This window comes from Thermomyces lanuginosus, assembly GCF_041956635.1.
Source record: "Thermomyces lanuginosus strain ATCC 200065 unplaced genomic scaffold VTN49scaffold_22, whole genome shotgun sequence".
Classification (NCBI taxonomy): Eukaryota; Fungi; Ascomycota; class Eurotiomycetes; order Eurotiales; family Trichocomaceae; genus Thermomyces; species Thermomyces lanuginosus.
The window spans coordinates 1,264,214-1,278,225 of record NW_027192356.1 but is presented as its reverse complement, the minus strand read 5'-3'; the positions used below and the strand labels follow the sequence as shown (position 1 = coordinate 1,278,225).

Sequence of the window (14,012 nt, the reverse complement as noted above, 5' to 3'; positions counted from 1 at the left end):
GCTGCCCAAAGCAACTAGACAAGGCCATTTTGCCCTCTTGCATAGACCACGTTTCTCCACGGCCAACGGTCCGATTTCGTTTTGTCTACGGTCTTCAATATTCCACTCTTCCTCCCCGAGCCGATTGACTCGGCATCATGGTTGTTTACGCGTTCTACATCTTTGACCGACATGGTACGCAACAGTGGGACTGAACCCTCGTCTTTTTACGAAGCTGACGTGTGTGTGTGTCTCCCTCTCCAGCCGAATGCATCTATAAGCGCCGCTGGCTCCCTCGCGCCGCGACTATCGGAGGTAAACCGGCGCGTCCAACATCTGACTCGCATGGCGTGGCTCCCGGTTCCGAACAGTCGAAACGGACGGCCGAGGACGATGCAAAACTCATCTTCGGAACCGTCTTTTCCCTGCGCAACATGGTTCGAAAGCTAGGTGGCGAGGATGATAGGTAAGGGTCAAATACAATGGGCCACTCTGAGCGCACAACCTGATCCATTGTGGCAGTTTCGTCTCCTATCGCACCAGCCAGTACAAGCTCCATTACTACGAGACGCCAACGAACATCAAATTCGTCATGCTCACAGACACTAAGTCACCCAGCATGCGAATCGCGTTGCAACAGATCTATGTCAATCTCTATGTTGAATATGGTGGGTCAAGTCGTCCCTGGATTCTCAATTCTGGCCGAGGTCTCACCACGTATCTAGTTGTCAAAAACCCACTGTCACCAATTGAGCATCCAGGAGGCGTCGGCGTGAACAATGAGCTTTTTGAAGAGTCTCTCGAACAATTTGTGGTCAGTCCCGTACCTCATCAGCGAGAACCCTGACTGACTTTCCTGCAGACCCGTGTACTGTCTTAAGCAATAGCAGGCAGGAACTACCGGCAAGCGATTCACGTGACATGTCATCTGAATGAGTCACGTGTCGCACGAAGACCGTTAAAAACTCCAGCCAGCGCCGGTTACGGAGCGAATGGAAGCGGGGTGTGATTATCAGTGAGGGCCTTGCCTATATCGGCGATCATCCGACGATCCGCACGCCCCCCTTTCTGTTGACATTGAAAAATCCCGAAGGGCCAGAGTGGTCAACAGCCAATGCTCGCTCATTGTTGCCAGCCGCAACGATCCGACCGGTTAATCAACATTTGCAATATGCTTCCCGGCCGTACCGGACTCTGGGTTCACGGTACGGAGTACAGCGGGAACTACGGGCCGGCAGTCTAGATCTCGGGTCCTATGGCATGAAGCTGCAGCAAACCAGCGTCCAGAACTGTGCGACGGTGGGACATGTATAGCTGTACGAGAAAGAATGGCGAACATGTTCATACCACAAGCTTGGAAACGTGTCCCTGTGCAACTTTAGATTCAAAAATTCAAGATCCGGGTGCAGCATGCTTGTTTTACTTGTTGATTTATAATTAACTCAAGCTTTCGTTTTGCAGAGCCTTCGCATCTTTAAGTAGGTATGGCTCCGGGACTTTCCAGCACGGATCTCGGCGGCATTTTGAGTTACGGTTTGGCGAGTTGCCAGATAGGACGCCAAGCAGAGCGTAGACGGGCGGTCTGCATCATTTAGCCGTCACATCGTTTGTGATATCGAGATGGTTGCATCAATTTGTGTTGCGTGCTGGAAGAATAGATGGTAATCGCCTTCGGCTTGCAAGGACCCCAGAGGAGAAATAAGGGGCAGGCAGACGCTACCGTATATCGGAGCCGTTGACGTGATTGATTCAGTCAAGTCCAGCGCGAAACCGGAGCTGATAGCAGCCCCCTGACATCCCTCCGGACCGGTTTTGATATATTGTTTCTCCGTTAGGGATGACGGCAATATCTACTCATCAGGATTTCTGTGCAATCAGAGAAAGGAGCAGATATCCTGTGCCAGAGACATGACATCCCAATGGCCGGCGAGGATCGGGGGATTCGGGGCAGTTGACCTACAAGGTTGGCGCTCTTCGCTTCGGGAAAAAGGGACGCGAGACCTGGGAGCAGCCGATATGTCAAAAGTCGGCAGGCATCGTAGTACGAGTGCTGGCCTGGTCTAGTTCCTTTTGGCGGTGAGAAAGAGTCAGGGTTGTGTTGGCAGGCTCGATTGAATGCTGGTCAGCTCAGCTCCTGCCGCTAGCTTCCAGATTGGGTGGTCTCTGCATTCACAAGGCTCGGCAACCGGTTTGCATTCAGTGTGCACTTGCAGTTCAGTCAGTCCGTAGTGGGCATTCGAAGTCGTACATTGCAGGCGCTTCCGATTGCTCACTTCATTATCAAAAAAAATGTGTCTCATGCGCATTAACCAACCGAGGATCCCCATGAGCAGGAGGTTGACCTCAGTCAACGGTCTGAATGATGCCATCCAATGAGGGCAGACGCCAGACGGACAAGAGGAGCCCGTCCGGACAGAAGAGCGGGGGAGGGGAACGCGCACCAAAGTCCACAGCTTGAAAATTGGGACAAAAAAATGTCGCATGCACGCGACTCCATTGCTCTTTGGTTTAGCATTACTAACCAGCGTTGAGTTGGTGATAGGAGACCACTAGGATTGCCCCCGAATCAGTCCATTGAGTCTCTTGACAATCAGATCATTCGATTCAGTGCTGTCATGAGAAGCACGGACTCTCTCGGAGCCTGTCTGTCGATCTGATTTTCAATGCATCAATTCCAAAGCCTGTTTTTGACTTTACGAGTTTATTCCGATCCTTTTCCCCAACCACTTCATCAGATCTTCCCCTCTGTGGATGTTTGGCTGAAGTGTCACGGACGTCGGCCCCAGACGCAGACATACTCCGTAGCGTGCCTGCAATTACCCGACATGCTCCATCGCGCGCCATTTCGCTTGCATAGTTCCTGCTAGCCTGGTCCCTCATCCCCATATTCCAAGTGGAGTCCGAAGGATAGTACCGCAGTAGCGCGACTCGATCCGAGAGCCTTCATGAATGAGGCGCGTACGAGTACGGGCCAGGACTTGTCTGTCCACTACGACCGTACCCCCATCCATCGTTAGTCCAAGGAAAGATTGGGATAACCTAGGCACTATCGCCTCATCGAGGTATGAAGATGGTGACTCTAAACGGGATCGGCCGAGCCAATGCACGTTGCTGTTGTTGGGTTGAGCTAGCACGAAAGAGGCAGTAGAACGGAGTACTCGTTGACTCGGAGCATGAATTACTTCTAGAGTCTGCCATGATTACCCTGCAACACGATCATCGCTCTCACATGCCGACAGATGGCCGTGGTGCAGTTTCAACTGCCAGACAATTGCCACGCGCCGATCCGGTTACGCACACAGTCCCGAAGTGGCGGACCCGCTGTGCAAAGACTGATTGGTTACAACCAAGCTCTTTGCACAGCCGCAGTTCTCAAACTCCCCCCGCGAAGATTGCGCCCTCGAACGCAGGTTGGTCAACCGTCGAAATGTCACGAAGGATGACCGACGCACCTGATCTCCCCCTCTTCTCTGATCCATCCATTGAGAAATGAGGGGTCCGGGGCGTGGAAGGAGACAGAGCCAAAGGGAGAGGCAGTAATAGGGGGTCGCTCGGCAATGGAAACTCGGGAACGCCAAGACAGTACGAGTACAGTGACTCGCTCTGGTACGCGCGTTCTCATACGGGCCCGTACGTGTACTGGCAGATACGTGTGCCCAGGAGCTTCCAGCACTCGATCCTTCCTACATGGACAAGAAAAATTCTGCCCTGCAGCGACGTGCAGCAAATGGTGGGTGCAGGGGACCGACAAAGTTCCAGGACAGTGACTGTTAGTAATCCATTTCTTTCCTCTGGAGTCTTCCAGGTCCCAGCCTGGAATCTTCCTGTGGCCACGACATGTGGCGCAGATTCGGCCGGGTGCGTGGTTCTAATTGCTCCTTGGCGCCACGCGTATTGACGTATGGATCGTCGTACGGTAATGCTAATTGTGTGTGTGTGTGTGTGTGTGTGTGTGTAATCCTGACCAACTTTCCTTCACCAGGCTTTGCCCACAATCAAAAATGAAATGACTTAAATAGGCTGTCGATGGCCGGGCCTCGTTTGTGGTTCAAGAGTAGTCGCTTTTCTTCCTCTTCCTTCTTCTTGGCCTTTTGCGGCAAAAGGCCCTCTTTGACCAAGAGAGAGATCTGCGCCAACTCTCGTCTTTATCCCTCAGCCCCATACTAAGGTCTTGTAACAAAGCTTGACTCGACCTAGCAGTCTCGTCTTCGTCGCCTCGCCTGGGTGGCAGCAGGCCAAGGGGCTCCAAGGCGGACCCGAATTTCTTTTTGACCTGCAGAGCGCCATTTGATTTGGCTTCACGTTTTCTATTTTTTTAACCCGTCCTCTTGGCCAATCTCAACAAGAGCCACAGTCCCAGTGGTGCCGTGCCCACCAGCGCAGGGGACCCGGTCTAAGTGGCCGAACGCTTTCGTCATTTTTCCGGTCCGCTTCTTTTTTTTTTTTTTTTTTTTTTTCTCGCACCCATAAATTTTCCACTCATCCAACCCAGGAGCGCGACTGAACGCATCAAGCTCTTCCGTCGTCTTCTGGGCCACTTCCGGCTTGTAGTTCAGCATTTGCTGGACTACTGCCATCTTCTTTGGCTTCCTTCGGCTCTTTCAATTGTCGGGGCGGTCGTGTAAAGGGCAGCTCAGTGCCGCCGTACGACACCGCTCCGAGACCGCACATGACTCCTCCGCTGTCCTCAGGTGGCCCATCCTCGACTGTATCTTCAGCAGCCCCATCGTTCGCTTCGCAAGATCATAGCCAACATGGAGAAGCTCAGTTGACTGGCGCGTCGGAAGACTCTCGTGCCTCCAATACCTCCTCCAACTACACGCTCCCGAAGCCGCCACCACCGGCGAAGATCGCCAAACCATCCATGGCTTTTCGCATCTCCCGCATCTTTGGCGACCGCAGGTCCGCGACCCCGAAGGATCAGCATGAGACTGCTTCGGACAGCAGCTCGGACGGACGCGCTTCCGTCCACGGCACTGTTCGTCCCACGCCGGGGGAGACCCCTTCGAGACAGACGTCCGTGAGCGACCACCGCGGAGAGACGGAACGCAACCGCTCGAAAACCAGGAGCAAGGACAAGGAACCGCCTAAGCGTTTCGAGATTCTCCCGGACGGCACCCATGTCCACCACTTGCGCAGCGCGAAGAGGCAGGAGAAACTGACTGATCTGCTTCGAGACATCCTGAGTGGTGGTCGGAAGAAAGAAGACCGCGCTGATGATCACCAGCAACTGTCTCTGGTATCGAATTGGGTCGACCAGTTGAAGTCGGAGCGTGACAAGCTTGCCCAGGACAAGAAAGGTGGGCCGAACCACACCCAGTCACTTGTGGACAAGTACGGCAAATGCCAGGAAATCGTCGGGCGCGGCGCGTTCGGTATTGTGCGCATTTCCCACAAGGTGGACCCGAACAACTCCCGCCAGGAGCAGCTGTATGCCGTGAAGGAGTTCCGTCGTCGACCTCAGGAGACGACAAAACGCTACCAGAAGCGGTTAACGTCTGAGTTCTGCATCTCGTCGTCTCTCCGCCACCCGAACGTCATCCACACCTTGGATCTGCTGCAGGATGCCAAGGGAGACTACTGTGAGGTGATGGAGTACTGCGCCGGCGGTGACCTCTACACGCTGATTCTGTCGGCGGGGAAGCTGGAGGTCGCCGAAGCGGACTGCTTTTTCAAGCAGCTGATGCGCGGCGTTGAATATATGCACGAGATGGGGGTTGCCCACCGTGACCTCAAGCCGGAAAATCTCTTGCTCACCACGCACGGTGCGTTGAAGATCACTGATTTCGGCAACGGTGAATGCTTCCGCATGGCTTGGGAACAGGAGCCGCACATGACTGCAGGTCTCTGTGGTTCGGCTCCTTACATCGCCCCTGAAGAGTACACGGACAAGGAGTTTGATCCTCGCGCAGTGGACGTGTGGGCCACCGGCGTCATCTACATGGCGATGCGCACTGGTCGGCACCTGTGGCGCGTCGCGCGCAAAGATGAGGACGAATTCTACGAGCGGTACCTTGAGGGGCGGCGGGACGAGGATGGATATGCACCCATTGAGAGTTTGCAACGGGTAGGTTCTTAGTTCTCCAGGACGGAATCCAGTGACTTGACTAACTTGTTGCAGGCGCGCTGTCGTAACGTCATCTACTCCATCCTCGACCCCAATCCCGGTCGCCGCATCACGGCGTCGCAGGTGCTCAAGTCAGAGTGGGTTCGGGAAATCAAGCTCTGCAAGGCTGGCGAGGAAGGTTTCTAGTTACGAGTTTCCTTGTCTTTTTCTTGATGAGCGTTGTACCAACATCGTTTTACTTTTTTTTTTTCTTTGTCTGAAAACCCAAACCCAGTTGCGCCTCTAAAATAGAGCGGATGGGGAGGTTTAGCGTGTTTGATATTCGACTTTCTGTTTATTCTGTTTGTTTGTTACGAGATACCACTCTAAGTCTTTGGGTGGAAGCATGTCGATGGAGAGGTACTTTTCATTACGAACACGACGAGTCATGACTGCTCGTTCCTTGATTTGCATTCAGTTACGATGCCTACGATGACGGGGTGTATGTTTTATGATGGAGAGTGGCGGCGGTGTTGGGGTGTTGTGTATATATTTTAGCTATTATGAATATCCAGATGGACTTTAACGTTTCCATCATAATCAAATCAGACAAGCCTGCCCGCGGTGAAGATGATGAGACCGTGGCCAGAGAACAGTCATTCTTGAGGGTGGCGATAGGATACAAAATGTATAACGCAACTCGGACGCGGGCATATTTATCACGTGATTAGAGTTTCGCTGCGCCACGTGCTAAGCCACAAGCTTATGACAAACGAGCCCAACTTACGCCAGGCATGCCGCCGTGCTCTCGAACCTGTGCTTCCCAAGGAATTACGCCTCTTGTAACCGGTGGTCACTGTCGTTTATCCTGGCATTCTGCTCTCGTGTTGTATATCCCTTTAAATCACTCGCCTGATAGTTCGCTACCCGATTGACTATTACCGTGAAATCCCGCCACCATGTCGTGGTCCGGTGAGTGCGGTCGAGATGACAATTTTAGTGGAAGATCAATACAGGGTGACATGTACTTACTCTGTCGGGTTTTGTAGGATTCAAGAAAAATGTCAACCGCGCGACGACGCAGGTTATGATGAAGACGGGTTCGTAGGCGTTATTTCGGCGCCAGGTATCTTACTATCCATGGACATTTTGTTCTGATGGGCGGGGAATATAGGGCATGTGGAGAAGACGAGCGATAGGGACTATGAGATTGAAGAGAGGTACATTTCGGCAATATGTGGGATATGGTTGTTGAGAACGGATTATTGACGATTGTCGGGCAGACGCTATCGAACCATGGAGGCCGCGGCGAATCGGTTGCAAAAGGAAGCAAAGGGGTACTTGGATGCCTTGCGAGGTGGGTTCGGAAGCGGACTGTTTTGTCAGCGCATGGCTGACGTTCTATATGTGTAGCCATGACGGCTTCGCAGATGCGAATCGCAGAGACCATCGATGCATTCTACGGTGACGCCGGGACCCGTGACGGTGTCAGTCGGAGCTACAAGCAAGCCGTGGAGGATCTCGATACGGAGACGATCAAGGCGCTAGACGGGCCATATCGGTATGTTGTTCATTCCTTCCTCTTTCGGAGATTTGTTCAGGAGCCTAACGAAAAGTTAGGGCCACCGTCCTCGATCCCATCTCGCGATTCTGCGCCTACTTCCCAGATATTAACGAATGCATCAAGAAGCGCAACAACAAGCTGCTGGACTATGACTCGATGCGCGCCAAGGTCAAGCGTCTGGTGGAGAAGCCCGACAAGGACGCATCGAAGCTGCCGCGTGCCGAGCGCGAGGCGGAGATGGCCAAGCAAGCCTACGAGCAGCTCAACGAGCAGCTGTTCACGGAGCTGCCGCAGCTGATTGATCTGCGCGTGCCGTACTTGGATCCCAGCTTCGAGGCTCTGGTTAAGATTCAGTTACGGTTTTGCGCCGAGGCGTATTCGCGAATGGCGCAGGTGCAGCAGTATCTCGATGCAGACACAAGAGAGCAGTATGCCAACGGCGAGCTGGATAATCGGGTAGAGCAGGTGTTGCAGGAGATTCGGGATTTGAGTATTGCGGGGACGGTGTAATGATTACCTCTTTTTTTCTTTTCTTTTTTTTTTTGTCCGTATTTGTTCGCATGGTTACGATCTGTATGATTGTATGATTCGGTACCTGGTCGTGGGGGATTCTTCTGTACGCTTGTTTAAATATGGGGGTCTAGAAATACAGTTCGCTCACAAAAGTCTATATCTACGAAGTCCAAAGCCAGGGTCTATGTTCTATACATTTCCCTCACTAGCAGCTCGACCACCGTCGGCGCCGCTGCTTTCACCATCTGCAGCTCTTGCTCCGACATTTTCGTCAGAACGTACTCCGACACAGCGTCCCGTTCACGCGTATCCGGTCTTCCGATGCCGAATCCAACGCGGAGAACAGCCAGTTCCTCATTATCCTGGCTTCCTTCGCCGACGCCCGCCACGACGCGTGGGTCCTTCGCCAGCAAGCCCGCGCCCGAGAGGCTCTCAAACACGCTGATCAACCCGCGATGGCCGCGCAGACTTGCACTGCGCGCATCACCGCGTTTTAATTGGATCGCGCCGGGTTTCGCCTCGAGTTCGTCGTGAAGAATAACTAGCGTGGGACGAAAGACGGATTTGAGGCGAGAGATGTCGATATCAATCAGAGAGGTGGAGGAGGAACCGCGACGGACGGAGAGGATGATTCCCTCATCGGGATTTGTTGTATTCGCAGTAGGTGGACTGGAGGAGAGCAGTGTCTGATGCACGCGCCGGTAATCCTGCATCCATTGTCGGAGTTTCCGCAGGACGGACGGGCCGGAGATGTTCATGAGGGAGGGGCATTTGTACGTTTCGTAGAAGAGAGTCTGCTTTTTGCTCGTTATCGTTGCTATCGGATTGCTGGCGGCATGGCGGAGACCGATCCGTTCGTGGAGTAATGGCTCGACGGCATCGAGAAGGGTGTGCCCGGCGCTGTGCCGGGTTAGGGTGTACGGCGCGGCGAGATTGCCAATTGATGCGATTAGGAGAAATCGGGAGGGAGACTGGAAGACGGGATTCGGTGGCATTATTCATCCATTCGTTCATTATTCTTTTTTTGGTGTGTTTGTGTTGGTTTGGCCTGTCATGATGGATATGCAGAACACTCCGTCCGGAGCGCTGGAACTCCGTACTCCGTGTCTCCCCGGTAGGGTACGTATCTTAAGGTTTGGAGTGGCATCCGCCACGCTACTCAATTTTTTCTGCATCAATTTTTTTTTTTTTTTTTTTTTTTTTTGCTTTTTCTTCGGATCCTGCCGAACCGCAGAATTGTAGATTCGGAGACTCCGCCAGGAATATTACTGTCGGAGCGGGGTGCTCCGTGGGCGTCTGCTGGTTAATTTACTCCGAAACACACATTTTTGGATGTCTGCATCGGTGACCTCGAGTTTCGTTTTTCCTCCCTCGGATCCAGCCGAACTCCCGTAAAATTCGGGCACTCCGTTAGGAATAGTGAATACTTGATGACATCCGGAACTTCGTAATCGTCTGCTGATTTCTCCGTACTCCGCGTGTGGAGTACGAGTACATTGTCTGGCATCTGACATTTGCATCGACGACTTGCCTCTCTTTCCGTCCCCTCCTCGGGACTTTTTTGAGTCCTTCCCGAAGTCTTAATCGTAAATCCGGGCACCCTGCAAGGACCCCAAGGTCTAGAAGCACTTTTGGTTTACCGGTCATTCGTTCACCTGCCAGATCGACGATTCCCAGACAGCCGTTGCTTCGCAGCTCGTACGACGAGAAGAGGCGACCTAAGCAGACCCTGCGGACCAACTTGCTGGGGACGATCGCAACCCATGGATATGACAATTGCACCACCAATTGCGTCTGGACGATTTCATCCGACACTGAATGCCTCGATTCAGCCAGGTGCATCAATGCGTCCAGGATTAGGTATTATGATGCGAAGCCAAGGGACAGGGGTCTGCATGGCTCCGTTTCTTGAACTTGAGGACCCTTTTCTGAGTCGACTCCGGGGACCGGAGGCGAATGGATTCCGACCGTGGACTCTGTCATCGCGACAGACTACATACTTTTAGTGCCAGTGTCGAAACAATTGGCTTAATTCCCTGGCATTTCCATTGTCGTCAATTTAAAGTGTCAATTTAAAGTGTTCAAACCAGCTTCCAATTCCGTGATCAACGGGCGATCATGCCAGCTCTATGACTGGTTTGCCCAAGTTAGCTAATTACGAGTAATTAAGTACCGAAATTGTTCGTACATGTATTGACCAAACCCGGTAAGTCTAATATCGCGCACAGGGCCACAGGCACTTCGCTGATCGGAATGAGTCCCCGCAACCGTTGACCGGAATGGGGATAGAGTCCCTAGCTTCACCCAATACACGAGTCATGAGAGGATGGATCGAGCCGGCAACTGAGTAATTTTTGATCCGGCAGTCGTTGATTGGCAGTCACCTGACTCAAAAATTGAGGCCCGTCGGGTGGTCACTTAATCAGGCTGGGAAAAAGAAAAATCCAGCATACCAGAAGTATATCTGAGCTTCGTCCCGAAATCTGACTGCAATTTGTTTTTGTCTCGTGCGTGCCTGAATCCTACGAGAATCGATGCGGGAACTGGCGTCTTTCTTCGCGACGAATCACCAGTCCTGGCGATGCCTTTTCCGAGGTCGTTCCGTCCCATCGGGAACCAGTGTTACATCGCTTGAATGAAATAACGGATGTACCCTGCAGCTCCTTCATCGCTTGGACCACCCAACCGGCCACCCAGCACGGTCCTGCATCCTGCACAAGACTCGTCGACCTGGTGGCTGGTGCCGCTGCCTTGCTGATGGTTGGTGGTTGCACTTGGTTGGGGACGTGTCTTGGGACCATCTGGTCAATGATGATGATGTGTTTATTTAGCCATTTGGCTGGCGCATGCCGCTGGGTGGTCGGCCCGCATATCTCGGGAGCTGACTGGACCCAAGGGATTATGTAATCATTGTCCGTGCGGGCGCTAAGTCCAAACCAGTAAGGTCCGTACAGTTCGGCTGTTTTTTTTTTTTTTTTTTTACGACGCCAAGAACCAGAGTTGCAGAACACGTTGTGTACGGGCCATGGGTCATCTGTTCCATCCATTGCTGAACCCAACCTTGGTCCTGGCACAATGCACGGTGGCTTGGGCGATGATCAAGGATGATCATCGTCATTTCAAGCGGCACTGTGGTTCACCTTGCTGAAGATTTGCAGGAATCTTTCGTCGTCATTTTGGACTCAATCATGGGAGCTTTGCTTTTGGATCATTGTTACATTGCCCGGGCCTGTACTCGAAATTACGGTGTCACTTCATAAGTTACCAGACAGCCAGCCCGCAGACTCCGCGGACGCGCCAGCTAGTCGAGCCCACCCAACAAGCTAGGCTCAACCTAGGTTAGGAGCACCAGCGGAATGGCGGATAGATCCATGGGAATTTGGACACTTCCTTTGCTCTGGACTCTGGTCTGCAGAACGGGAACTCGGTTCGCCATGGATCTCGATTGATCTCGATTTCGAAATCAGCGTTATTTCTTCAGATCTATGCATTCGAGTGCCAGTACTACCTCTCTCGGGCTTTCCCCTGCACATTGCGCATCTCAGCATGCCTAAACTAATGCTGCGCTACCTCAAACAAGGTTCACTGAAGAGGGACCAGGCCACTTCCAATTAAACTCAGTCCCGGCCCATCGGGATGGATTTCCGCTGCACGACACCGCAAATGTAAACCCCGTTTCCCTTCTGCAGCTCTGCCTTGTCCAGGTCGAAGACCATGGTCAGGTTGCAACCGTAGCTTTTGAGTTTGGTCTTTTCTTCAAGAAATCAAAAATTGCATTTGCTGTTCCCCAAGTCTGCCTGCCTGCCTGCCTGTTGTTGTCAACGGCTGGCCCGCTCTCCGGCTTAACTTAGGGCTCCAGTCTGCTGCGTGCGCTGCGCTCTCTCGCTCGAGTAAAAAAGTCCCCGCCCCGTCGCTCGGGCTAACCTAATTAACCTTGCATCAAACGGCAGCTATTCGGCGTCCTCCTTGGTTGGCGAACGAGACTAGGCACACGTTCTATGTAGTTTAAAGTAAAAGTCCGGATCTCAACTTGCCACTATTTTTTAATAAATCCTTGCCCGTTCGCCAACCGCCCATGTCGAATGGGTTGTTCCGCCCCGAACTAACTGGCTCTAGAGCCTCTTAGTTTTGCAACTTGTAGAGGCCCTGGACCCTCCCATGTCCCCTCTTTTTTCCCTCTGCCGGTCAAGCTTCCGCTCTAACTCACCTTTCCGTTGCCTGTCCGTGGTTTCCTTTACCCACCCTTACTTCCTCCCTCTTTTCCTTTGCGAAGTTCTCGAACGTTTTACACGTGTTCATGCACGTTGACTGACCCAACAGTTTTAGAAAAAAAGGAAATTTCAATTTACCCTTATAATGTTCTTGTTTCTGGCTATCGTAACGCAACGTCTTTCAACTTAGAACGATTCCGAAAGATTTCCAGCTGAAAAAAAAAAAAAAAAAAAANAAAAAAAAAAAGAACCGAAGAACCATTGGAAACGAGGGAACACAAAAGAAAGGGAGTCTGGATGCGAAGAACATTACCGCCATTTTCTTCAACCCGCTAGGCTTGCTTGCTGGCTCGAGGGGGGATTATCGGGCAATGGTATGGACCGGCCGCCGAATTTGCGCGCAGACAAGTCGGAGAAACCCCATGACTTGCAGACATCGCTGGACAGGCTGCGCATAGACGACAAGACGACCACCAACCACCATGTCGAAGTCGCATCGTCCGACGATGATCGCGGTGAGGTGTCACCGAACGAGGTGGAGGGGGGAAGTGATGACGACGAGGACGATGATGTGGACGACGATGAATACGAGGAGGAAGACTATGAGGAAGACGATGACGAGGACGGATCACAGTCATTGTAGGAACATCCAATGCATCGAACAATAAAATGATTTCCGACTAACCGGGGGGATAGAAGCTCGACGAGAATGGAGCCATTATTCGTCACTGCGGTCATGGAAAATGGTCGCCGATACTGCAATGAGACCTACCTCATGCCCAACGACGAACACGAGCAGACGCGGCTGAGCATCTCCCATCAAGTTATGCTGATGATCCTCGACGGCAAGCTGACCAAGGCGCCCATTCCTCGCAACATCACACGGATACTGGACGTGGGCACCGGTCCGGGCGACTGGGCGGTCGAGATGGGCCAGATGTATCCCCACGCAGAGGTGATTGCGACGGATATCAGCGTCTTCGATGCCGGCCCGGCGGTGCTGGGCCTTCCCAACGTACACTTCCAGCTGGACGATGCCGAAGAGGAATGGACATACCGGGAACCCTTTGACCTGATTCACATGCGCGGGCTGTCGGGAGCGATCCGCAACTGGCGTCACGTCTACCAGCAGGCCTTCAAGCATCTTAGGGCCGGTGGATATATTGAGGTGGTCGACAACGACATGGTCGCTGACACCGTCCAATTCCGCAATCGAAAGGAGCAGGGCAACTCGTACTACCAGATCCTGGTCGAGGCCATGCGCAGCGCCACAAAGGAGAAGGGATATCCACACCCGCAGGAACATCTCAAGCCCTCTATGCTCCTCGAGGCGGGTTTTGTTGATGTGCGCGTCTACGAAATCGCCGTTCCAGTCGGCACGTGGCCCCAAGAACCGCGCCAGCGCACGCTGGGTAAACTCACCCTTATCGTCATCCTCGAGGGCCTCGAGGCCAAATGTCTGCGCCTGCTCACCTCCACCGGCAAGTGGACCGCCGAAGAGGTCCGCGACCTCATCGAGAAGGCCAAGCAGGAGATCGTCTCCACAGATGGCATCACCATCGCCGTCAAGTTCGTCACCGGCCGAAAACCGATGGCTTATGCGCCGCATCGCATTCGGCATCGGCACAAGATAGATCAAATAATGGCTGAATTGGCCAATGAGGAGTGAAGTTGGGAACACATTCAAAAGCGGCATGAG

The 14,012-nt window shown here is 52.9% G+C and overlaps 6 protein-coding genes across 6 annotated transcripts; 4 read left to right on the top strand and 2 right to left on the bottom strand.

Moving 5' to 3' along the window:
* Window positions 1–137: 137 nt before the first annotated feature.
* VTN49DRAFT_1422 (uncharacterized protein) lies at window positions 138–859 on the top strand (the record flags this gene model as incomplete). Its single annotated transcript, XM_069409035.1, has 5 exons — window positions 138–174; window positions 244–445; window positions 502–647; window positions 705–793; window positions 842–859. 5 exons carry the CDS (start codon window positions 138–140, stop codon window positions 857–859), a joined length of 492 nt encoding a protein of 163 aa, XP_069270461.1.
* A 3,789-nt stretch (window positions 860–4,648) lies between these two features.
* VTN49DRAFT_1421 (uncharacterized protein) lies at window positions 4,649–6,232 on the top strand (the record flags this gene model as incomplete). The annotated part of the gene is made up of 2 exons (XM_069409034.1): window positions 4,649–6,046; window positions 6,101–6,232. The coding sequence occupies 2 exons, from the start codon at window positions 4,649–4,651 to the stop codon at window positions 6,230–6,232; spliced, it is 1,530 nt and encodes a 509-aa protein (XP_069270460.1).
* A 752-nt stretch (window positions 6,233–6,984) lies between these two features.
* VTN49DRAFT_1420 (uncharacterized protein) lies at window positions 6,985–8,099 on the top strand (the record flags this gene model as incomplete). The annotated part of the gene is made up of 6 exons (XM_069409033.1): window positions 6,985–6,997; window positions 7,075–7,125; window positions 7,200–7,245; window positions 7,309–7,382; window positions 7,439–7,586; window positions 7,646–8,099. 6 exons carry the CDS (start codon window positions 6,985–6,987, stop codon window positions 8,097–8,099), a joined length of 786 nt encoding a protein of 261 aa, XP_069270459.1.
* A 185-nt stretch (window positions 8,100–8,284) lies between these two features.
* VTN49DRAFT_1419 (uncharacterized protein) lies at window positions 8,285–9,097 on the bottom strand (the record flags this gene model as incomplete). Its single annotated transcript, XM_069409031.1, has 1 exon — window positions 8,285–9,097. One exon carries the CDS (start codon window positions 9,095–9,097, stop codon window positions 8,285–8,287), a length of 813 nt encoding a protein of 270 aa, XP_069270458.1.
* Window positions 9,098–10,624: 1,527 nt separating this feature from the next.
* Window positions 10,625–10,903, bottom strand: VTN49DRAFT_1418 (uncharacterized protein; the record flags this gene model as incomplete). Its single annotated transcript, XM_069409030.1, has 1 exon — window positions 10,625–10,903. The coding sequence occupies one exon, from the start codon at window positions 10,901–10,903 to the stop codon at window positions 10,625–10,627; it is 279 nt and encodes a 92-aa protein (XP_069270457.1).
* Window positions 10,904–12,689: 1,786 nt separating this feature from the next.
* On the top strand, window positions 12,690–13,982 carry VTN49DRAFT_1417 (uncharacterized protein; the record flags this gene model as incomplete). Its single annotated transcript, XM_069409029.1, has 2 exons — window positions 12,690–12,952; window positions 13,010–13,982. The coding sequence occupies 2 exons, from the start codon at window positions 12,690–12,692 to the stop codon at window positions 13,980–13,982; spliced, it is 1,236 nt and encodes a 411-aa protein (XP_069270456.1).
* Between the last annotated feature and the right edge of the window lie 30 nt (window positions 13,983–14,012).